Source organism: Nerophis lumbriciformis, linkage group LG01, assembly GCF_033978685.3.
Source record: "Nerophis lumbriciformis linkage group LG01, RoL_Nlum_v2.1, whole genome shotgun sequence".
Taxonomy (NCBI): domain Eukaryota; kingdom Metazoa; phylum Chordata; class Actinopteri; order Syngnathiformes; family Syngnathidae; genus Nerophis; species Nerophis lumbriciformis.
Genome location: NC_084548.2, coordinates 830,775 through 856,022, shown reverse-complemented (window position 1 = coordinate 856,022; position 25,248 = coordinate 830,775). Strand labels below are relative to the sequence as shown.

At 41.6% G+C, this 25,248-nt stretch overlaps 1 protein-coding gene across 2 annotated transcripts in view; it reads right to left on the bottom strand.

The window, feature by feature from the left end:
* Positions 1-556: 556 nt before the first annotated feature.
* The window catches only part of znf341 (zinc finger protein 341), a 54,076-nt gene continuing 29,384 nt past the window's right edge, over positions 557-25,248 (bottom strand). For both annotated transcript variants that reach the window (XM_061973672.2, XM_061973682.2), the window contains exons 10-16: positions 18,129-18,340; positions 17,851-18,059; positions 17,684-17,780; positions 11,891-12,023; positions 8,192-8,303; positions 8,040-8,110; positions 557-1,204 (exon numbers count right to left, since the gene is read on the bottom strand). In XM_061973672.2, coding sequence (XP_061829656.2) covers positions 627-1,204; positions 8,040-8,110; positions 8,192-8,303; positions 11,891-12,023; positions 17,684-17,780; positions 17,851-18,059; positions 18,129-18,340 — 1,412 coding nt within the window. In that variant the 3' untranslated portion in view covers positions 557-626. The remainder of the gene's footprint in view (positions 1,205-8,039; positions 8,111-8,191; positions 8,304-11,890; positions 12,024-17,683; positions 17,781-17,850; positions 18,060-18,128; positions 18,341-25,248) is intronic.

The window sequence follows — 25,248 nt, the reverse complement described above, 5'->3', positions numbered from 1 at the left end:
AAAACTAACCTGTTATACAGGAGGAAAAAGCACACAGGACGTTTCAATTGTTCACAGACTGGTCGCGCTCATCAGAATGACAAGACACTTCCGGTCTGCAGGTGATAGCATTCAATTGGGAAGAAACGCCCTACTGCCCAATGTGAATACTGATAAATGTGTAATGACAGCTCCAAAAACCAATTCAAACCACAAAATAAAATAAATAAATCAACACAAAAATGTGACACATTATGGGTGGGTCACATATGCATGTACAGTAGATGGCAGTATTGTCCTGTTTAAAAGTGTCACGACATTGCTGTTTACGGCAATGTTGTGAACAGGCTGTCAACACGTCACTCAGGTCCGCCTGAACTTCGGGAGATTTTCGGGAGAAAATTTGTCCCGGGAGGTTTTCGGGAGAGGCGCTGAATTTCGGGAGTCTCCCGGAAAATCCGGGAGGGTTGGCGAGTATGGTGTAAGCATTGTTTTAAAACGGTCTAAACTTGCTTGATTTTGATGTCGTAGTACTGTGTGGACACTGGCAAAGACATGGTACAATTTGCATAATGTTTTAATGTAAAACAAGTCATTTATCAAACATTCCTTCATCTTAAAAAATCAGCAAAACAGGAGAAATACTTTCAGGAGTTGCTCTGTGATGCGTCTCTGTCAACTTCCCGCATGATGGAAGACGTCACCTGACCGCCCTCGCCACGGTCCACATCTTCCTGCTCGCCATGGTCCACATGCTCCTGCTCGCCATGGTCCACATGCTCCGGCTCGCCATGGTCCACACATTCCTGCTCGCCACGGTCCACATCCTCCTGCTCGCCACGGTCCACATCCTCCTGCTCGCCATGGTCCACATCCTCCTGCTCGCCTTGGTCCACATCCTCCTGCTCGCCACGGTCCTCATCCTCCTGCTCGCCACGGTCCTCATCCTCCTGCTCGCCACGGTCCCTCGCCTCAGTCCTCGACCTCCTGGTAAACCCACCTCCGCTTCTCCTTCTCCCAGCTTCCTTGTCCCCGTGGTGGTCCTGTCTCTTGTTGGCCGCTCCGGAGCATTTGTGGTCTCTGTAGTAACTCTGCCTGGAGAAGCCTTTGCTGCAGGCGGCGCAGCGGAAGCGGTAATCGTCCGTGTGCGACTGCTGGTGCTCCAGCATGTGTGCCCGGCGACTGAACGCCTTGTGACAGAGCTGACACTTGAAGGGCTTGATGCCTGGATGGAGGTAACACACACACACACACATTAAGAGAAAAGCATCATAAGGGCAAGCAGAACAGTGTTTTTCAACCTTTTTTTGAGCCAAGGCACATTTTTAGCGTTGAAAAAATCCGTAGGCACACCACCAGCAGAAATCATTGATAAACGAAACTCAGTTGACAGTAAAAAGTCGTTGTCGCAATTGTTGGATATGACTTTAAAGCATAACCAAGCATGCATCAATATAGCTCTTGTCTCAAAGTAGGTGTACTGTCACCACCTGTCACATCACACCCTGACCAGAGGTGGGTAGTAATGCGCTACATTTACTCCGTTACATCTACTTGAGTAACTTTTGGGATAAATTGTACTTCTAAGAGTAGTTTTAATGCAACATACTTTTACTTTTACTTGAGTATATTTATAGAGAAGGAACGCTACTTTTACTCCGCTACTTTTATCTACATTCAGCTCGCTACTAATTTTTATCGATCTGTTAATGCACGCTTTGTTTGTTTTGGTCTGTCAGACAGACCTTCAAAGTGCCTGCCTTACTGGTGACGTTTCACTTCGTTCCACCAATCAGATGCAGTCACTGGTGACGTTGGACCAATCAAACAGAGCCAGGTGGTCACATGACCTGACTTAAACAAGTTGAGAAACTTATTGGGGTGTTACCATTTAGTGGTCAATTGTACGGAATATGTACTGTACTGTGCAATCTACTAATAAAAGTTCCAATCAATCAATCAAAAGTGTGAAGGAAAAAAGACCCTTTTTTATTTCAACCGTACCGTCAAAAGCCTCAAGACTGACCGCACATGAGGACGTTCCTGTCTTCACAATAAAAGTGCCGCGCCATCGCGCCTGCGCTTTCAAAACAAGAGTCTCCGAAAGCCAGCGTAAACAAGCTAGCAAGCTACGGAGTTTGACGCCAATGTATTTCTTGCAAAGTGTATAAAAACAAATATGGAAGCTGGACAAATAGGATGCCAAAAACCCACCACTTTCATGTGGTATTAGACAGAAAGGAGGAACTTTTCTTCTCCTCCATTTGAAAACGTGGACGTTATCATCACTACTGTCTGATTACAATCAATGCAAGTCATCAGAATCAGGTAATACACCAACTTATATTCTTGTCTTCATTAAAGAAAGGAATCTATATGTTAAACATGCTTGTATATTCATTAAAACACCTTTAACATGTAAACAAAAACAGCAAAATAAATAAATATAAATTATATACTGTATATATCAATGTATATGTATGTATGTATGTATGTATGTATGTATGTATATATATATATATATATATATATATATATATATATATATATATGATATGAGTGTGTATGTTACTCATTAGTTACTCAGTACTTGAGTAGTTTTTTCACAACATACTTTTTACTTTTACTCAAGTAAATATTTGGGTGACTACTCCTTACTTTTACTTGAGTAATAAATCTCTAAAGTAACAGTACTCTTACTTGAGTACAATTTCTGGCTACTCTACCCACCTCTGACCCTGACTTATTTTGAGTTTATTGCTGTTTTCCTGTGTGTAGTGTTTTACTTCAGTGTTTTTCAACCACTGTGCCGCGGCACACTAGTGTGCCATGAGATACAGTCTGGTGTGCCGTGGGAGATGATCTCATTTCACCTATTTGGGTTGAATATATTTTTGGCAAAGCAGTAATTATAGTCTGCAAATGATGTGTTGTTGTTGAGCGTCGGTGCTGTCTAGAGCGCAGCAGAGTAACCGTGTAATACTCTTCCATATCAGTAGGTGGCAGCAGGTAGCTACAGTGGGGCAAAAAAGTATTTAGTCAGCCACCGATTGTGCAAGTTCTCCCACTTAAAATGATGACAGAGGTCTGTCATTTTCATCATAGGTACACTTCAACTGTGAGAGACAGAATGTGAAAAAAAAAATCCAGGAATTCACATTGTAGGATTTTTAAAGAATTTATTTGTAAATTATGGTGGAAAATAAGTATTTGGTCAATAACAAAAATTCTACTCAATACTTTGTAATATAACCTTTGTTGGCAATAACAGAGGTCAAACGATTACTATAGGTCTTTACCAGGTTTGCACACACAGTAGCTGGTATTTTGGCCCATTCCTCCATGCAGATCTTCTCGAGAGCAGTGATGTTTTGGGGCTCTCACCGGGCAACACGGACTTTCAACTCCCTCCACAGATTTTCTATGGGGTTGAAGTCTGGAGACTGGCTAGGCCACTCCAGGACTTTCAAATGCTTCTTACGGAGCCACTCCTTCGTTGCCCGGGCGGTGTGTTTGGTATCATTGTCATGCTGGAAGATCCAGCCACGTTTCATCTTCAAAGCTCTCACTGATGGAAGGAGGTTTTGGCTCAAAATCTCACGATACATGGCCCCATTCATTCTTTCCTTAACACGGATCAGTCGGCCTGTCCCCTTAGCAGAAAAACAGCCCCAAAGCAGGATGTTTCCACCCCCATGCTTTACAGTAGGTGTGGTGTTCTTGGGATGCAACTCAGTATTCTTCTTCCTCCAAACACGACGAGTTGAGTTTATACCAAAAAGTTCTATTTTGGTTTCATCTGACCACATGACATTCTCCCAATCCTCTGCTGTATCATCCATGTGCTCTCTGGCAAACTTCAGACGGGCCTGGACATGCACTGGCTTAAGCAGGGGGACACGTCTGGCACTGCAGGATTTGATTCCCTGTCGGCGTAGTGTGTTACTGATGGTAACCTTTGTTACTTTGGTCCCAGCTCTCTGCAGGTCATTCACCAGGTCCCCCCGTGTGGTTCTGGGATTTTTGCTCACCGTTCTCATGATCATTTTGACCCCACGGGATGAGATCTTGCGTGGAGCCCCAGATCGAGGCAGATTATCAGTGGTCTTGTATGTCTTCCATTTTCTGATAATTGCTCCCACAGTTGATTTTTTCACACCAAGCTGCTTGCCTATTGTAGATTCACTCTTCACAGTCTGGTGCAGGTCTACAATTATTTTCCTGGTGTCCTTCGACAGCTCTTTGGTCTTGGCCATAGTGGAGTTTGGAGTCTGACTGTTTGAGGCTGTGGACAGGTGTCTTTTATACAGATAACGAGTTCAAACAGGTGCCATTAAGACAGGTAACGAGTGGAGGACAGAAGAGCTTCTTAAAGAAGAAGTTACAGGTCTGTGAGAGCCAGAGATCTTCCTTGTTTGAAGTGACCAAATACTTATTTTCCACCATAATTTACAAATAAATTCTTTAAAATTCCTACAATGTGAATTCCTGGATTTTTTTTTCACATTCTGTCTCTCACAGTTGAAGTGTACCTATGATGAAAATTACAGACCTCTGTCATCATTTTAAGTGGGAGAATTTGCACAATCGGTGGCTGACTAAATACTTTTTTGCCCCACTGTAATTGCTTTGTAGATGTGGGAAACAGCGGGAGGCAGTGTGCGGGTAAAAAAGGTGTCTAATGCTTAAACTAAAAATAAACAAAAGGTGAGTGCCCCTAAGAAAAGGCATTGAAGCTTAGGGAAGGCTATGCAGTAGAGATGCGCGGATAGGCAATTATTTCATCCGCAACCGCATCACAAAAGTCGTCAACCATCCGCCATCCACCCGAACTAACATTTAATCAAAACCGCACCCGCCCGCCACCCGCCCGTTGTTATATATCTAATATAGACGATGCAAGGCATTAGTGAGATTATAAAGCTTTTGCCTGTTAAAGAAAGGAGACTGATCCAATGCCGCAGAGACATTCAATGCGTGCCACGCTGTCACGGCCCAGACGCACACCAGTGCGCAATCATCTGGGAGCCGCGCTGAGCGCACCTCCAAGCACGCTCGCGTCACTCAAACTGCTGCGTTCTATCTTGTTTTAACATCCTGTGGCACTCTTCTGGGATCACGGCGGACGAAACTGCTCATGCTCAGGGTGTTTGTGGAGGTTCGGGGTTTTGCACAAATGTGATGCACCATGTTTAGATGTCCCGGTTTTGTGACTGTCGTAGACATAAACAGCGTCGCAGCTCTTGCAAATCACGTAGCCAGCATTACTATCATCCTGATTTACAACCTCATAAAAACGAGTCCACGCTGAACTTTTCTGGCCTTTTTTTCCCCTGGTCTTTAGTATTCCCTTTTTTAGTTTGTCACGTACCACGTTTGCTGCCGGCGTTGCCATCTCTTTTTTTTTTCTTCTTCTGTTGTGGCATATGCTGCAGGTGCCTGCTCGTTTTTCGTATGTGGGTAACAACATTTAACTATGTATATATATTTCCCAATTGGTTTAACTGCCACCCGCCTGAATCTATTTAAAATCTAATTTTTTTTTTATTTCAACCGCCCGACCCGCGGATAATCCGCGGACTCCGCGGTTGTGTCCGCAAACCGCGCATCTCTACTATGCAGGACGAAACTAAAACTGAACTGGCTACAAAGTAAACAAAAACAGAATGCTGGACGACAGCAAAGACTTACTGTGGAGCAAAGACGGCGTCCGCAATGTACATCCGAACATGACATGACAATCAACAATGTCCCCACAAAGAAGGATAAAAACAACTGAAATGTTCTTGATTTCTAAAACAAAGTAGATGCGGGAAATATCGCTCAAAGGAAGACGTGAAACTGCTACAGGAAAATACCAAAAGAGGAGAAAAAGCCACCAAAATAAGAGCGCAAGACAAGAAGTAAAACACTACACACAGGAAAACAGCAAACAAGTCCAAATAAGTCAGGGTGTGATGTGACAGGTGGTGACAGTACACCTACTTTGAGACAAGAGCTATATTGATGCACGCTTGGTTATGCTTTAAAGTCATATCCAACAATTGCGACAACGACTTTTTACTGTCAACTGAGTTTTGTTTTTAATGATTTCTGCTGGTGGTGTGCCTACGGATTTTTTCAACGCTAAAAATGTGCCTTGGCTCAAAAAAGATTGAAAAACACTGATTTACTGTACATATTTCTGCCAAATCTCCCTGTTTTCCTCTCTCGGCCCACAAGTTGCCAAAGAAACAGCATAGCAATTGTTTTTTTTTTCAATTAGTTTGGTGTTCTAAAAGTGTTAAGTCCACTATATTTGCGGATGATGACATGGTTGGAAAGATTTAAAGGGTGTATTTACCAGAGGTGGGACCAAGTCATTGTTTTGCAAGTCACAAGTAAGTCTCAAGTCTTTGCCCTCAAGTCCGAGTCAAGACAGGCAAGCCCCGAGTCAAGTCCAAAGTCAAGACTGGAAAGTCTCAAGTCAAGTCCCTAAGTCCTGCATTTTGAGTTTCGAGTCCTTTCAAGTCCTTTTAACCACAGACTAATATATTAACACAGATTGTGTATGCTTTTCAAACGCTGTATTTATTTATTAAAACAAGTGCATTTTAAATTGCAGGAAAGAAAATTGTGCTGACATTGCACTTTATAATAGCACATTTTAAACATTAACTCATTCCTTTACAGAACAAACACATTGAAAAATAAAGTGCAAATGTACTTATTTGTACAAAAGTGTTAACATTGAAAAAACATGACATATACGTGAACATAACAAAAAAGTTGTACTTTTTATATGTCAGGGCCCTATGCTGCATTGCATTTGCAAAAGACCAAATTAGCCAAGAGTCTGTCAGTCATTTGTGCACGATGGGGGCGTAGTATGATGCCACCATGGCTGAAAACTCGCTCCACTGGAGCACTGGAGGCAGGCACTGCCAAGACTCTCATGGCCACTCGGAACAGTGAAGGAAGAGTCTTCATGTTCAATGCCCAGAACAAAAGGGGGGAGAGAGTTGTTTTGGGTTGGTGCACTACTTGTAAGTGTATCTTGTGTTTTTTGTGTTGATTTAATTAAAAAAAGAAAAGAAAAAAATGTATTTCTTGTGCGGCCCGATACCAATCGATCCACGGCCCGGTGGTTGAGGACCACTGAGGTAAACAACCAACAGTATGTCAGAAAGCTAGCTAAAACGGTACACATATTCATAATATAGTATACATTTTAACTGACCTTTATTCTACTATTTTTGTCTTTATTTTAGGTGGCTAAAATACGCGGTGCTGCTGACCGCCGTCTAACGTTACGTGTGATATATTGACTAACGTAACCCTGCTTAAAAAAAAATCACTGAACAAAAAGTATGAATAAGGTAGTGAACTGCAACAGATTCCCGTGTTTGCAATAACGTTATAACGTTAGCAGTGAGTTTACAGCCTCACTGATTTAACTACACAGCAAATAAAAGTCACGTTACTTAGCCAATAAACGTTATCTTACATTCAAAACTTACCGTTCTTTGTGCAACTTCAAATGCCGGACGAAGTTGGAAGTTGTTGCCTCTCCATCAGTCATTTTCGAACCGCATGTGTTGCATACTGCAAACCGTTTTGTGTTGACCACCTCGTAATTTTTATACCCAAACAAAATTATTTTAGGTATCATTTTTTGTTCACTGGCGTGTGGTTTGGACATGTCTTCTTCGTTGGTTGTCCTGCAATTTGATTGGATGAATGCTGTGTGATGAAAACAAAGCAGATCTAATTTGATTGGCTGTTGTACTGAGAGCACACCAGCTGACACACGCAACGCCGATAGACAAGTACACAACGAAAAATACGGAGCGCTCCCGAATAACTTTTTCATCTTTGGGTTTTGGGGAAAGTAGCAAGTCATGTCAAGTCATGTCAATTCAAAAGGCTCAAGTCCAAGTGAAGTCACAAGTCATTGATGTTAAAGTCTAAGTCGAGTTGCAAGTCTTTTTACATTTTGTCAAGTCGAGTCTAAAGTCATCAAATTCATGACTCGAGTCCAAGTCATGTGACTCGAGTCCACACCTCTGGTATTTACTGACCTGAATGTGACAGAATGTGTGCCTTGAGTTTGTCTGGTCTGTTGAATTCTTTGCTGCAGCCAACGTGTGTCCTAATGAAAAAGTCACATTAATACAAAGTGTGTCTTTTATTTCAAGATCTTTTTTTTTTTTTTTCTTTCTTTAGCGTTTACCTGAAAGGACACTTGTATTTTTTGAAGGGCTCATGGATGAGCATGTGGCGCTTAACTTTGTCCTTCCTGTTGAACGTGGCGTCGCACACGGAGCATTTGTACGGTTTCTCCCCTGGAAAATGGAATTAATATTTAGTGGACATTTCTAATGTTGTGGCCCTTAGTACGATATCTGGTGTATTGTATGACTGAAGTACAGTAGGTATGTTCCCATCAGAGTTTTAGGCACCGATTCAATATCAATCATCCATAGTTAAGATCGGCCGATAGAAGTCACATGTAATAACTGTAGATTTCTTATTTATTTACAGTGTAACAATATCAACACAATATTATATATTTATTGTTATTATTATAAGAGTTCCTTACTCATTTTAATACAAAAGTCAAACAAAAGCAGTGAAGTTGTCACGTTGTGTAAATGGTAAATAAAAAGAGAATACAACAAATCCTTTTCAACTTATATTCAATTGAATAGACTGCAAAGACAAGATATTTCATGTTCACACTGAGAAACTTCTTTTTTTGTGTGCAAATAATCATTAACTTGGAATTTAATGGCAGCAACACATTGCAAAAAAGGCTTTTTTTCCTTTTAACAACACTCAGTAAAGGTTTGGGAACTGAGGAGACACATTTTTGAAGTGGAATTCTTTCCCATTCTTGCTTGATGTACAGCTTAAGTTGTTCAACAGTCCGGGGGTCCCAATTGTGGTATTTTAGGCTTCATAATGCGCCACACATTTTCAATGGGAGACAGGTCTGGACTACATGCAGGCCAGTCTAGTACCCGCACTCTTTTACTATGAAGCCACGCTGTTGCAACACGTGGCTTGGCATTGTCTTGCTGAAATAAGCAGGGGCGTCCATGATAACGTTGCTCCAAAAGCTGTATGTACCTTTCAGCATTAATGGCGCCTTCACAGATGCGTAAGTTACCCATGTCTTGGGCACTAATACACCCCCATACCATCACACATGCTGCCTTTTACACTTTGCGTCTATAACAATCCGGATGGTTCTTTTCCTCTTTGGTCCGGAGGACACGACGTCCACAGTTTCCAAAAACAATTTGAAATGTGGACTCGTCAGACCACTTTTCCACTTTGTATCAGTCCATCTTAGATGATCTCAGGCCCAGCAAATCTGACGGCGTTTCTGGGTGTTGTTGATAAACAGTTTTTGCCTTGCATAGGAGAGTTTTAACGTGCACTTACAGATGTAGCGACCAACTGTAGTTACTGACAGTGGGTTTCTGAAGTGTTCCTGAGCCCATGTGGTGATATCCTTTACACACTGATGTCGCTTGTTGATGCAGTGCAGCCTGAGGGATCGAAGGTCACGGGCTTAGCTGCTTACGTGCAGTGATTTCTCCAGATTCTCTGAACCCTTTGATGATATTACGGAGCGTAGATGGTGAAATCCCTAAATTCCTTGCAATAGCTGCTTGAGAAAGGTTTTTCTTAAACTGTTCAGCATTTGTTGACAAAGTGGTGACCCTCGCCCCATCCTTGTTTGTGAATGACTGAGCATTTCATGGAATCTACTTTTATAGCCAATCATGGCACCCACCTGTTCCCGATTTCCCTGTTCACCTGTGGGATGTTCCAAATAAGTGTTTGATGAGCATTCCTCAACTTTATCAGTATTTATTGCCACCTTTCCCAACTTCTTTGTCACGTGTTGCTGGCATCAAATTCTAAAGTTAATGATTATACATCAAATATGTTGTCTTTGTAGCATATTCAACTGAATATGGGTTGAAAATGATTTGCAAATCATTGTATTCCCTTTATATTTACATCTAACACAATTTCCCAACTCATATGGAAACAGGGTTTGTATATCACTGCCTACTTTGCGCAATAAATCAACAAAAGAAAATCCGTACTTTGGAGCAATGTTCACGGACTCGAGTATTTAGCTTGTTAACTTGTCATGACAGGCGAGCGATGATGGTGGTGGTGGAGGGAAGAGTGGTTTGATGTCGGATGCTAGAAAATATCCGATCCGTTGCAAGTCAGCCTCAACGCAACGGACGACTGTGCCTATAAGGCAGTGGTCCCTGGAGTAGTGGTTGGGGACCACTGCCTTATACAGGTAAAAGCCAGTAAATTAGAATATTTTGAAAAACTTGATTTATTTCAGTAATTGCATTCAAAAGGTGTAACTTGTACATTATATTTATTCATTGCACACAGACTGATGCATTCAAATGTTTATTTCATTTAATTTTGATGATTTGAAGTGGCAACAAATGAAAATCCAAAATTCCGTGTGTCACAAAATTAGAATATTACTTAAGGCTAATACAAAAAAGGGATTTTTAGAAATGTTGGCCAACTGAAAAGTATGAAAATGAAAAATATGAGCATGTACAATACTCAATACTTGGTTGGAGCTCCTTTTGCCTCAATTACTGCGTTAATGCGGCGTGGCATGGAGTCGATGAGTTTCTGGCACTGCTCAGGTGTTATGAGAGCCCAGGTTGCTCTGATAGTGGCCTTCAACTCTTCTGCGTTTTTGGGTCTGGCATTCTGCATCTTCCTTTTCACAATACCCCACAGATTTTCTATGGGGCTAAGGTCAGGGGAGTTGGCGGGCCAATTTAGAACAGAAATACCATGGTCCGTAAACCAGGCACGGGTAGATTTTGCGCTGTGTGCAGGCGCCAAGTCCTGTTGGAACTTGAAATCTCTATCTCCATAGAGCAGGTCAGCAGCAGGAAGTATGAAGTGCTCTAAAACTTGCTGGTAGACGGCTGCGTTGACCCTGGATCTCAGGAAACAGAGTGGACCGACACGGCACCCCAAACCATCACCCAACCATGCAAATTTTGCATTTCCTTTGGAAATCGAGGTCCCAGAGTCTGGAGGAAGACAGGAGAGGCACAGGATCCACGTTGCCTGAAGTCTAGTGTAAAGTTTCCACCATCAGTGATGGTTTGGGGTGCCATGTCATCTGCTGGTGTCGGTCCACTCTGTTTCCTGAGATCCAGGGTCAACGCAGCCGTCTACCAGCAAGTTTTAGAGCACTTCATGCTTCCTGCTGCTGACCTGCTCTATGGAGATGGAGATTTCAAGTTCCAACAGGACTTGGCGCCTGCACACAGCGCAAAATCTACCCGTGCCTGCTTTACGGACCATGGTATTTCTGTTCTAAATTGGCCCGCCAACTCCCCTGACCTTAGCCCCATAGAAAATCTGTGGGGTATTGTGAAAAGGAAGATGCAGAATGCCAGACCCAAAAACGCAGAAGAGTTGAAGGCCACTATCAGAGCAACCTGGGCTCTCATAACACCTGAGCAGTGCCAGAAACTCATCGACTCCATGCCACGCCGCATTAACGCAGTAATTGAGGCAAAAGGAGCTCCAACCAAGTATTGAGTATTGTACATGCTCATATTTTTCATTTTCATACTTTTCAGTTGGCCAACATTTCTAAAAATCCCTTTTTTGTATTAGCCTTAAGTAATATTCTAATTTTGTGACACACGGAATTTTGGATTTTCATTTGTTGCCACTTCAAATCATCAAAATTAAATGAAATAAACATTTGAATGCATCAGTCTGTGTGCAATGAATAAATATAATGTACAAGTTACACCTTTTGAATGCAATTACTGAAATAAATCAAGTTTTTCAAAATATTCTAATTTACTGGCTTTTACCTGTAGGTACAGAATTACAGCGTCCTCACCTGAGTGAATGCGTGTGTGCAGTTTGAGGTAGTGTTCTGTCTTGAAGGCCTTCTTGCACATGTGACACTTGAACCTTCCGCCAATGCCGTGAGTGGGGAGATGGCGCCGGAAGTACCTCTCGCTCGGGAACACCTGCAAAAACGGGGTTTCTAATTAGCACCGTGTCAAAACAACAATGCTGTAGCTGACCGCAGCCTTCCAAAGTGTTTTTTTTTTTTTAACTCCCCAAAATGGCGGTGGCTTCATTTGAAGTATTATTACGACTATTACAACAGCGGCTCTGTTTTATAAAGACGTCTTGCACGACACATTGTGGTGGTAGTGGTAGAAAAGGTCATATTGGAGGTGTGGTGCCTCAAATACACTATATTGCCAAAAGTATTTGGCCACCTGCCTTGACTCACATATGAACTTGAAGTGCCATCCCAGTCCTAACCCATAGGGCAGCGTTTCTCAAAGTGTGGGGCGCGCCCCACTGGTGGGGAATAGAGACATGACAGGTGGGGCGCGAGGAACGGGAGGAAATTTCACTTTAAATTTTTTTATTTATTATATTCTTAGATTATTTTTTTTACTATGCTTTCATTTTCTATACACACTGTAAATCACTTTGTGATTCTGTCTGTGAAATCCGCTATATAAATAAATGGAAATTACCGGTACTTATTTTTACTGTAGGCTTTATATTTCTCGGTACGAGCGAAAGTTTGACAGACATAGCAACAGTAACTAATGGGGGCGGGGCTAAACGGAACAAACTTTCGCGCGGATGGGTAGCAGGCTAATGTGTGGACCACAATTACACAAATATATACATTTGTGACTCGCACCTCAAAGGTCGTCGAGCCAGAGCCAGCGCCTGCAGAGAAACAAAAATGTGACGGGCACACACTGTGTCATTCACCGGGAAGCACTCGCGTCAAGGCAGCTCAGCCCCGAACTCAATGAGGTTCTAACAGATGTGAGCGCGGTAAATTTGATCAAAACACGACCACTGAAAGTGCGACTGTTCTCTGCACTGTGTGAGGAAATATGAGCTGATCATACAGCCGTGCTGTTTCACAGTGAAGCAAGGTGACTCTCCTGGGGAAAAGTGCTGTCACTTGCCCTGTCTTGCCAAATGCATAGCTCCTCCTTTTTTTTTTTTTTGCAAAGATTGCAAAGTGGCACTTTTATTGTATTTATTATTGAACTTGATGCAAGTTATTTGATTTATTATTGAACTTGATGCAAGTTATAACACTTTTTTTTCAATATTATTGAACTTGATGGAAGTTATAACACTTTTGTTTTATTTATTATTGAACTTGATGCAAGTTATAACACTTTTTTTGATTTATTATTGAACTTGATGCAAGTTATAACACTTTTTTTGATTTATTATTGAACTTTATGCAAGTTATTTGATTTATTATTGAACTTGATGCAAGTTATAACACTTTTTTTGATTTATTATTGAACTTGATGCAAGTTATAACACTTTTTTTGATTTATTATTGAACTTGATGCAAGTTATAACACTTTTTTTGATTTATTATTGAACTTGATGCAAGTTATAACACTTTTATTTGATTTATTATTGAACTTGATGCAAGTTATAACACTTTTTTGATTTATTATTGAACTTGATGCAAGTTATAACACTTTTATTTTATTTATTATTGAACTTGATGGAAGTTATTTTATTTATTATTGAACTTGATGCAAGTTGTACCACAGCTGCACAGTTATTTTATTTATCATTGAACTTGGTGTTATTTTATGTTATTGAGTTTGAATGTATACAACTTGATGTTCAATAAATTTGAAAATGTTAAAGCTTGGCATTAGCGCTCTGTTGGGGCGATGGGGGCAGGTGGGGCTTGAAAACTCCCCCTTGTCCAAAGTGGGGGATGACAAAAAAAGTTTGAGAACCACTGCCATAGGGTTCAATATGATGTGGGTCCACCTTTTGCAGCTATTACAGCTTCACCTCTTCTGGGAAGGCTGTCCACAAGGTTGCGGAGTGTGTTTATAGGAATTTTCCACCATTCTTCCAAAAGCGCATTGGTGAGGTCACACACTTTATTATGTTGGAGAAGGCCTGGCTCTCAGTCTCCGTTCTAATTCATCCCAAAAGGTGTTCTATCGGGTTCAGGTCAGGACTCTGTGCAGGCCAGTCAAGTTCATCCATACCAGACTCTGTCATCCATGTCTTTATGGACCTTGCTTTGTGCACTGGTTCACAGTCATGTTGGAAGAGGAAGGGGCCCGCTCCAAACTGTTCCCACAAGGTTGGGAGCATGGAAATTTCCTAAATGTTTTGGGAGCATACAAAGTTCCTTTCACTGGAACTAAGGGGCCAAGCCCAACTCCTGAAAAACAACCCCTCCACCAAATTTTCACACCATGCAGTGAGAAATGTAGCGTTTTCCTGGCAACCTCCAAACCCAGACTGGTCCATCAGATTGCCAGATGGAAAAGTGTGATTCATCAGTCCAGAGAAGGTGTCTCCACTGCTCTAGAGTCCAGTGGTGATGTCCTTTACACCACTGCATCCCACGCTTTGCATTGGACTTGGTGATGTATGGCTTAGATGCAGCTGCTTGGTCATGGAAACCCATTCCACATACTTGCCAACCCTCCCGGATTTTCCGGGAGACTCCCGAAATTCAGCGCCTCTCCCGAAAACCTCCTGGGACACATTTTCTCCCGAAAATCTCCCGAAATTCAGGCGGACCTGGAGGCCACGCCCCCTCCAGGTCCGCATGGAGCAATGTTGTTGTAACATATTGAGTTGGAGGCAATAACCAGGCGAGGGGATGAAGTACGTCTCTTTACTGTAGACTTCAGAACAGACTCACACACTTGACGTCAGGTGCGCAACACCACGTAAAACGTTGGCCAACCAAAAAGTAACCCCAGTACGCTATAGCCAACATTCACCAGGAGATGGCAACAGACAAACATAGATCACTCTATTACATTCCAGTCTCTCCATGTTTTCTCGCCATGGTAACATGTGATCCACATGCACTGTGCGCTGTCTCTGTCCCTCTTGATATATATATATATATATATATATATATATATATATATATATATATATATATATATATATATATATATATATATATATATATATATATATATGTATGTGTGGGGAAAAAAATCACAAGACTATTTCATCTCTACAGGCCTGTTTCATGAGGGGGGGTACCCTCAATCATCAGTAGATTTTAATGGGAGCATTCACATACCATGGTTTATATAGGGCACAGAGTGGGTGGGTACAGGCTGGCCTAGGGGCGTGGTGATTGGCTCATGTGTTACCTAGGAGGTGTTTCCGTCTATGGCGGCATGCTGTTACAATTTCGCTGCGCTTGTTGAGGGATGACAGGTCTGGACGGTTAATAATAAACAGTTTCTCTTTCAAGCATAGGTTGCATCTTTTATTACCACTATTGTAAGGTGTGCTGGATGCAAGAATTTGCCATGTTATTGAATATTCAACATTATTGTCTTTGAGGTCCCAAATGTGTTTGCTGAGTTCTGTGGTATTTCGCAGGTTTTTGTTCCTGAAAGAAGCCTTGTGATTGTTCCATCTGGTTTTGAATTCTCCCTTGGTTAATCCTACATATGTGTCGGATGTGTTAATGTCCTTGCGTATTACCTTAGATTGGTAGACAACTGATGTTTGTAAGCACCCCCCGTTGAGAGGGCAATCAGGTTTCTTTCGACAGTTACATCCTTTGTTGGTTTTGGAGTCGCTCTGTCTGGGGGCCGACGGCTCATTTGCAATTGTTTTGTTGTGGTTTGAGATGATTTGTCGTATATTGTTCATGCAGCTGTAGCTCAATTTAATGTTGTTCTTGTTGAATACTTTTCTTAGGGTGTTGTCTTTGGGAAAGTGTTTGTCAATCAGATTGAGGAATTTGTGTCCAATGTTAGTTGAGACGTTTTTGCTGTATGGGGGGGTTGTACCAGATGATGTCGTTTCGTTTTCTGTTCTTTTTTGGCTGGTTTCCTGGCGTGGGTTCATAGGTGAGGGTGAAATTGTATCCGCTTTCATCAAGGGCTTTTTGGTACGGGGGGGTTGCTTGGTCAAATTCAGCTTTGCTAGATGACAGCATCGATAGCCTTTTATTGATTCCGGTAGGTATTCTTTTAAGTTAAAGTTAAAAGTTAAAGTACCAATGATTGTCACACACACACTAGGTGTGGCGAAATTATTCTCTGCATTTGACCCATCACCCTTGATCACCCCCTGGGAGGTGAGGGGAGCAGTGGGCAGCAGCGGTGGCCGCGCCCGGGAATCATTTTTGGTGATTTAACCCCCAATTCCAACCCTTGATGCTGAGTGACAAGCAGGGAGGAAATGGGTCCCATTTTTATAGTCTTTTGGTATGAACCCACAACCTACCGATCTCAGGGCGGACACTCTAACCACTAGGCCACTGAGTCGGTGGTGGGTGGGTGGTTGCTGTCATGGTGCACGTATTGGAGTGTTGTGTTGGGTTTCGTGAATGGTTGGTAGCTGTTATTTCTCAGGTTATATATATATATATATATATATATATATATATATATTTTTTTTTATTTTTATTTTTTTATTTATTTTATCATATATATATATATATATATTTATTTTACTATATATATATATATATATATATATATATATATATATATACTGTATATATATATATATGAAATACTTGACTTGGTGAATTCTAGCTGTAAATATACTCCTCCCCTCTTAGCCACGCCCCCACCCCCCACCTCCCGAAATCGGAGGTCTCAAGGTTGGCAAGTATGCCATTCCATGAAGCTCTCTGCGTACTGTACGTGGGCTAATTGGAAGGTGACATGAAGTTTGGAGCTGTGTAGCAAGTGACTGTGCAGAAAGTCTTTGCACTATGCTGACCTCTCTGTCAGTTTACGTGGCCTACCACTTGGTGGCTGAGTTGCTGTTGTTCCCAAACTCTTCACTTGTCAGGACTTGATCTTGGGAGTTTGCTTTTCCAGGATGCAACGGAAAGTTGGCACGGGCGAGACGGGAATTAAGGTACATGGCGGGTTTTAATATATCAATTTAATATATCAAAAAAAAGGGATAAATGAAAGCGCGCACAGTGGCGGATAATAAACTATGAAACCAAAAGACTATAGCAAAAAGTACAAATGAAAAGCACGCACAGTGGCGGAGAATAAACTATGAAAAACAAAAAGATTATAAACATGGAACAAAAACTTACTTGGCATGGACAAAAAAGGAGCAGCGTGAACGATGGACATGAAAAGGAGTTAGAGGCATGAACAGAGCATAAATGTGTTGTGAGGTCGTCAGGACGAACAACAGAAAATGAATGAACTTAAATACTATGGACATGATTAGTGAAAGCAGGTGCGTGCTCAAAACGTGAAACAGGTGCGTGACGTGACAGGTGAAAACTAATGGTTGCTATGGTGACCAGACAAGGGAGTGAAAAGACAGAAACTAAACAAAACATGACTTAAAACAAAACATGATAATACAGACATGACATCACTTTTCTTATAATAAAGTTGACTTTGGAATATTTAGGAGCGAGGAAATGACACGACTGGATTTGTTGCACAGGTGGCATCCTATGACAGTTCCACGCTGGAAATCACTGAAAGCGGCCCATTCTTTCACAAATGTTTGTAGAAACAGTCTCCATGCCTAAGTGCTTGATTTGATACACCGGGCTAAGTGATTAGGACACCTGATTCTCATCATTTGGATGGGTGGCCAAATACTTTTGGCAATATGGTGTATGTGACCTTACCTTCTGGCAGTGTGGGCATGGAAAGTTGTGTGAGGCGGTCAGGAGGTGTTGCTCCAAAGCTTCTTGGGTAGAATACCTGCCTTGACATTTCACACACCTGCAGACACAAACCTGGTCAAGGGACCTCCGCCAAGGCTTCAGCCGGCAATGAGAAGAAGAACCCTGACCTGTAGACCGAGGCCTCCTTGCGTGTGCTCTGCTGCGGACAGAAGCAGTGGGAGTACTGGTGCACTCCCAGTTCAAACAGAGAGGGGAACACTTTGCTGCACAGGTGGCAGCGGTACGTCAGCTGCTCCTGGTGAGTCCTGATGTGCTCCAAGAACTGATCCAGCTTCTGGAAGGTCTGGGAGCAGGACTTGACCACACACTTGTAAACCTGAGGGAGGAAAAAAAGGGGCCACACCAATCGTGGTGGTTGAGCAAAAAAAAAAGATTGACCGCTCACCTGCTCCCCCTTGTGTTGGGTGAGGTGGGACTTGAGCTGGAAGTAGGTCTTGAACTTGCTGGAGCAGAACTGGCACTGGTAGGAGCTGTCAATCACCACGATCTGTTTGGCGTGGGCCGCGGGATCGCCGTCCTGGCCGTGAGGCCGAGCGGGGGGCGGTTCATCGTCCACATCGGCGTCTGGTGCCATCTCCTCCGTTTGCTCCGAGGCTTCTGTGCTCAATGAAGGCGGTAAGTGATGTAGTTAATCATCATAATTAGAGATGTCCGATAATATCGGCGGATAAATGCTTTAAAATGTAATATCGGAAATTATTAGGGACCGCAATGTCCCTTTGGGACAGAGGACCCTATTGAAATTGTAAGGTTTTATTATTATTATTATACCGGCCGCCATGCTTCAAAACTCACCATATTTGACACACACATCAGGACTGGCAAAAATTGCAATTTATTAAAAAAAAACAACCTAAAACTCAAAATTGCGCTCTAGCGCCCCCTAGAAAAAAACACAGACAAAAACTGCTTGTAACGTCCGGTAGGAATGTCGTAGAGACATGAAACAAAAACCTTTATGTAGGTCTGACTTAGACCTAGATTTCATACATTGACATCCTTAAAGCAAAAATCAACAGAAAGTTGGCAATTCCCCCTTCAAAACAAAAGTTTACTAAAAACAGTCACTTTTGCCTCTTTGAGCTGTAGTTTGACTCCTTTAACATGCTTCAAAACTCACCAAACTGGACACACACATCAGGACTGGCAAAAATTGCGCTCTAATAAAAAAAACAACAACCCCAAAACTCAAAATTGCGCTCTAGCGCCCCCTAGAAAAAAACACAGACAAAAACTGCTTGTAACGTCCGGTAGGAATGTCGTAGAGACATGAAACAAAAACCTTTATGTAGGTCTGACTTAGACCTAGATTTCATACATTGATATCCTTCAGCAAAAATCAACAAAAAGTTGGCAATTCCCCCTTCAAAACAAAAGTTGACTAAAAACAGTCACTTTTGCCTCTTTGAGCTGTAGTTTGACTCCTTTAACATGCTTCAAAACTCACCAAACTGGACACACACATCAGGACTGGCAAAAATTGCGCTCTAATAAAAAAAAAACAACAACCCCAAAACTCAAAATTGCGCTCTAGCGCCCCCTAGAAAAAAACACAGACAAAAACGGCTTGTAACGTCCGGTAGGAATGTCGTAGAGACATGAAACAAAAACCTTTATGTAGGTCTGACTTAGACCTAGATTTCATACATTGATATCCTTCAGCAAAAATCAACAGAAAGTTGGCAATTCCCCCTTCAAAACAAAAGTTTACTAAAAACTGTTATGATCCACTGCCCGGATCATATTTTTGTTTTTGTTTTCAAGTCACTTGTGTTTTCAGCACCTCTTGAGTTTGTTTCTGTTGCCATGACGGCAGATTATAGTCACCTGCCTCTGGTTAGTGTCCCGGACGCGCACCTGTTGCCCGGGCACTAATCAGAGGGCTATTTAGTTTACGCGCTGGCCTCACTCGGTCTGTTGGTTTTGTTTGCTCCTACGCAACAAGTTACGCTTTTGGTTTCTCTCATAGTCTACAGTTTTGATATTAGCATCTTTTGGCTACCGTCTTGTTTTCCGTGCCGTGGTGCACCGCGCAGCATTTTGTTCTGCAATCAGAATAAATCATTTATTCTCACCTGCAAGCCGCTTCCTGACATCCCTCTGCATCTTGAAAAGACGACCTCCGGCATCACAATGCCACGCAACCGTAACAAAAAACAGTCACTTTTGCCTCTTTGAGCTGTAGTTTGACTCCTTTAACATGCTTCAAAACTCACCAAACTGGACACACACATCAGGACTGGCAAAAATTGCGCTCTAATAAAAAAAAAACAACAACCCCAAAACTCAAAATTGCGCTCTAGCGCCCCCTAGAAAAAAACACAGACAAAAACTGCTTGTAACGTCCGGTAGGAATGTCGTAGAGACATGAAACAAAAACCTTTATGTAGGTCTGACTTAGACCTAGATTTCATACATTGATATCCTTCAGCAAAAATCAACAGAAAGTTGGCAATTCCCCCTTCAAAACAAAAGTTGACTAAAAACAGTCACTTTTGCCTCTTTGAGCTGTAGTTTGACTCCTTTAACATGCTTCAAAACTCACCAAACTGGACACACACATCAGGACTGGCAAAAATTGCGCTCTAATAAAAAAAAAACAACAACCCCAAAACTCAAAATTGCACTCTAGCGCCCCCTATGAAAAAAACACAGACAAAACTGCTTGTAACGTCCGGTAGGAATGTCGTAGAGACATGAAACAAAAACCTTTATGTAGGTCTGACTTAGACCTAGATTTCATACATTGATATCCTTCAGCAAAAATCAACAGAAAAGTTGGCAATTCCCCCTTCAAAACAAAAGTTGACTAAAAACAGTCACTTTTGCCTCTTTGAGCTGTAGTTTGACTCCTTTAACATGCTTCAAAACTCACCAAACTGGACACACACATCAGGACTGGCAAAAATTACGCTCTAATAAAAAAAAAAAACAACCCCAAAACTCAAAATTGCGCTCTAGCGCCCCCTAGAAAAAAACACAGACAAAACTGCTTGTAACGTCCGGTAGGAATGTCGTAGAGACATGAAACAAAAACCTTTATGTAGGTCTGACTTAGACCTAGATTTCATACATTGATATCCTTCAGCAAAAATCAACAGAAAAGTTGGCAATTCCCCCTTCAAAACAAAAGTTTACTAAAAACTGTTATGATCCGCTGCCCGGATCATATTTCTGTTTTTGTTTTCAAGTCACTTGTGTTTTCAGCACCTCTTGAGTTTGTTTCTGTTGCCATGACGGCAGATTATAGTCACCTGCCTCTGGTTAGTGTCCCGGACGCGCACCTGTTGCCCGGGCACTAATCAGAGGGCTATTTAGTTTACGCGCTGGCCTCACTCGGTCTGTTGGTTTTGTTTGCTCCTACGCAACAAGTTACGCTTTTGGTTTCTCTCATAGTCTACAGTTTTGATATTAGCATCTTTTGGCTACCGTCTTGTTTTCCGTGCCGTGGTGCACCGCGCAGCATTTTGTTCTGCAATCAGAATAAATCATTTATTCTCACCTGCAAGCCGCTTCCTGACATCCCTCTGCATCTTGAAAAGACGACCTCCGGCATCACAATGCCATGCAACCGTAACAAAAAACAGTCACTTTTGCCTCTTTGAGCTGTAGTTTGACCCCTTTAACATGCTTCAAAACTCACCAAACTGGACACACACATCAGGACTGGCAAAAATTGCGCTCTAATAAAAAAAAAAAAAACAAGCCCAAAACTCAAAATTGCACTCTAGTGGCCCCTATGAAGAAAATACAGACACAACTGCTCCTAGGAAGAAAACTCAGACAAAACTGCCTGTAACGTCCGGTAGGAATGTCGTAGAGACATGAAACAAAAACCTCTATGTAGGTCTCACTTAGACCTACATTCCATTTATTGATATCCTTCAGCAAAAATCAACAGAAAGTTGTCAATTCCCCCTTCAAAACAAAAGTTTACTAAAAACAGTCACTTTTGCCTCTTTGAGCTGTAGTTTGACTCCTTTAACATGCTTCAAAACTCACCAAACTGGACACACACATCAGGACTGGCAAAAATTGCGCTCTAATAAAAAAAAACAACAACCCCAAAACTCAAAATTGCACTCTAGCGCCCCCTATGAAGAAAATACAGACACAACTGCTTCTAGGAAGAAAACTCAGAGAAAACTGCCTGTAACTTCCAGTAGGAATGTCTTAGAGACATTGAAACAAAAACCTCTATGTAGGTCTCACTTAGACCTACATTCCATTTATTGATATCCTTCAGCAAAAATCAACAGAAAGTTGTCAATTCCCCCTTCAAAACAAAAGTTGACTAAAAACAGTCACTTTTGCCTCTTTGAGCTGTAGTTTGACTCCTTTAACATGCTTCAAAACTCACCAAACTAGACACACACATCAGGACTGGCAAAAATTGCGCTCTAATAAAAAAAAACAAAAAAAAAAAAAAAAACTCAAAATTGCACTCTAGCGCCCCCTATGAAGAAAATACAGACACAACTGCTCCTAGGAAGAAAACTCAGACAAAACTGCCTGTAACTTCCAGTAGGAATGTCTTAGAGACATGAAACAAAAACCTCTATGTAGGTCTCACTTAGACCTACATTCCATTTATTGACAACCCTCAGCAAAAAATCAACAGGAAATTTGCAATTCCCCCTTCAAAACAAAAGTTTTGTAAAAACCGGTCACCTTTTTTCAAACATTATCTCCTCTGAGCGCCTTTGTCGTGTCGGCTTCAAACTAGCACAGGAGAAAGATTGAACCCTTCTGATTAAAAGTTGACGAAAGAGTTTTAATTACTGCTCCGGTTTGGATTTTATGTGCCGTCAAAGTCGGTCCCGTCCATCGCTGCTTGCAGCTTTAATTAGGGCCCGCATGGCCCATTGTATAAGGACTCCCAAAGGGAGTCCTTATGCAATGGGACATAAGGACCTATTGAATTTGTAAGGTTTTATTATTATTATACCGGCCGCCTCTTTGAGCACTAATTTGACCCACTTAACATGCTTCAAAACTCACCATATTTGACCCACACATCAGGACCTGCGAAAATTGTCTTTTAATGAAAAAACCGAACCCCAAAACACAAAATTGCGCTCTAGCGCCCCCTAGGAAAAAAAAAAACTAGACTGCCTGTAACTCCCACTAGGAAAGTCGGAGAGACATGAAACAAAAACCTCTATGTAGGTTTGACTTAGACCTAGTTTTCATAATTGTATATCCTCGGGGAAAAATCAACAGGAAGTTGGCAATTCCCCCTTCAAGACAAAAAAGTACTAAAAACAGTCACTTTTGCCTCTTTGAGCTGTAATTTGACCCCCTTAACACGCTTCAAAACTCACCAAACTGAACGCACACATCAGGACTGGCAAAAATTGTGATCTAATGAAAAAACCTAACCCCAAATTTAAAAATTGCGCTCTAGAGCAATTTTTGAATAAAACGGAGAAAAAACTACTCCTCAGAAGAAAAAAATGACAAAACTGCCTGTAACTCCCACTGGGAAGGTCCGAGAGACATGAAACAAAATCCTCTCCGTAGGTCTCACTTAGACCTACATTTCATAAATTGACAACCCCCAGCTAAAATCTACAGGAAGTTTGCTATTCCCCCTTCAACACAACATTTTTGTAAAAACCGGTCACCTTTCTTCAAACATTATCTCCTCTGAGCGCCTTTGTTGTTTCGGCTTCAAACTAACACAGGAGAGAGATTGAACCCTTCTGATTAAAAGTTGGCGAAAGAGTTTTGATACCTGCTCCGGTTTTGATTTTATGACCCTTCAAATAACCGCTGCGCTGATGCTGCTGCGCTGCTGTTTTTTTAAGATGGCTGCTTGAAAGCAGGATTCACCAGCATGCCCACACAATGCAGACTAGGTAGGTACACTAGACAAAAGTATTGGGACACTTATGACTATCACTGGACAAAAGTATTGGGACACTTAAGCCGAAAACTGGACAAAAGTATTGGGACACTTGGGACTACAACTTGACAAAAGTATTGGGACACTTACGACTAAAAGTAGACAACAGTATTGGGAAACTTAGGACTAACACTGGACAAAAGTATTGGGACACTTGGGACTAAAACTTGACAAAAATATTGGGACACTTAGGACTAGCACCTGCCAAATACGCGGGCCCGACCAATGCTGCTTGCAGCTTTAATTGATATTGTTTTTTTAATTATCGGTATCAGGGTTCTTATTTTTTTGTTTTTATTAAATCAACATAAAAACACAAGATACACTTACAATTAGTGCACCAACCCAAAAAACCTCCCTCCCCCATACACTCATTCACACAAAAGGGTTGTTTCTTTCTGTTATTAATATTGTGGTTCCTACATTATATATCAATATATATCAATACAGTCTGCAAGGGATACAGTCCGTAAGCACACATGATTGTGCGTGCTGCTGCTCCACTAATAGTACTAACCTTTAACACTTCATTTGACTCATTTTCATTCATTACTAGTTTCTATGTAACTGTTTTTATATTGTTTTACTTTCTTTTTTATTCAACAATTTTTTTATTTATCTTATTTTATTTTATTAATCTTTTTAAAAAGGACCTTATCTTCACCATACCTGGTTGTCCAAATTAGGCATAATAATGTGTTCATTCCATGACTGTATATATCTGTAGATTCCTAATTAAGCCTTTAGCTTGACGCTCCTCTACTTTCTCCTGCTCCGCTTGCTGCGGCGACAACAAACAAACTCCAGACACTCCTCTTCGTTTTGTATCGTTTACTTGTCACTTAATTATTCAAAAACGTAAAACAATAACGATGTGGGAACAAATGAATGGCAAAATAAAAGGAGTTTGTTACAGTAGGTGTTAGAAAAAGCAAGACTAAGAAAAAGTAAGAGTGAGGTCAAAAAACTGTGTGGCTCAATTCCCCCGCACCTGACTGCCATTACCCATAATGCACTGTGTCCAAAAACCAACCTACCACACAGATCCTTCCGCCATATATGCAATCAAACAGTTACGTCATCAAATTTAGACAAATGTAATAATTACAAATAAAGTGTACCTTATAAATATTCTAAGCATGCAAATATATACATTTTCGTATTATGCAAATAAAGTAAATAGTCCCATTTTGGCTGAATAAACATAAAGCACCTTCCATAAAAATGTAAATTAACTTAAACAGCATTTAGGCTCCTACAATATCGGTATCGGTAATTAAAGAGTTGGACAATATCGGAATATCGGATTTCGGCAAAAAGCCATTCTCGGACATCCCTAATAATAATATCCATCCATCCATCCATCTTCTTCCGCTTATCCGAGGTCGGGTCGCGGGGGCAGCAGCCTAAGCAGGGAAGCCCAGACTTCCCTCTCCCCAGCCACTTCGTCAAGCTCTTCCTGTGGGACCCAGAGGCGTTCCCAGGCCAGCCGAGAGACATAGTCTTCCCAACGTGTCCTGGGTCTTCCCCGCGGCCTCCTACCGGTCAGACGTGCCCTAAACACCTCCCTAGGGAGGCGTTCGGGTGGCATCCTAAC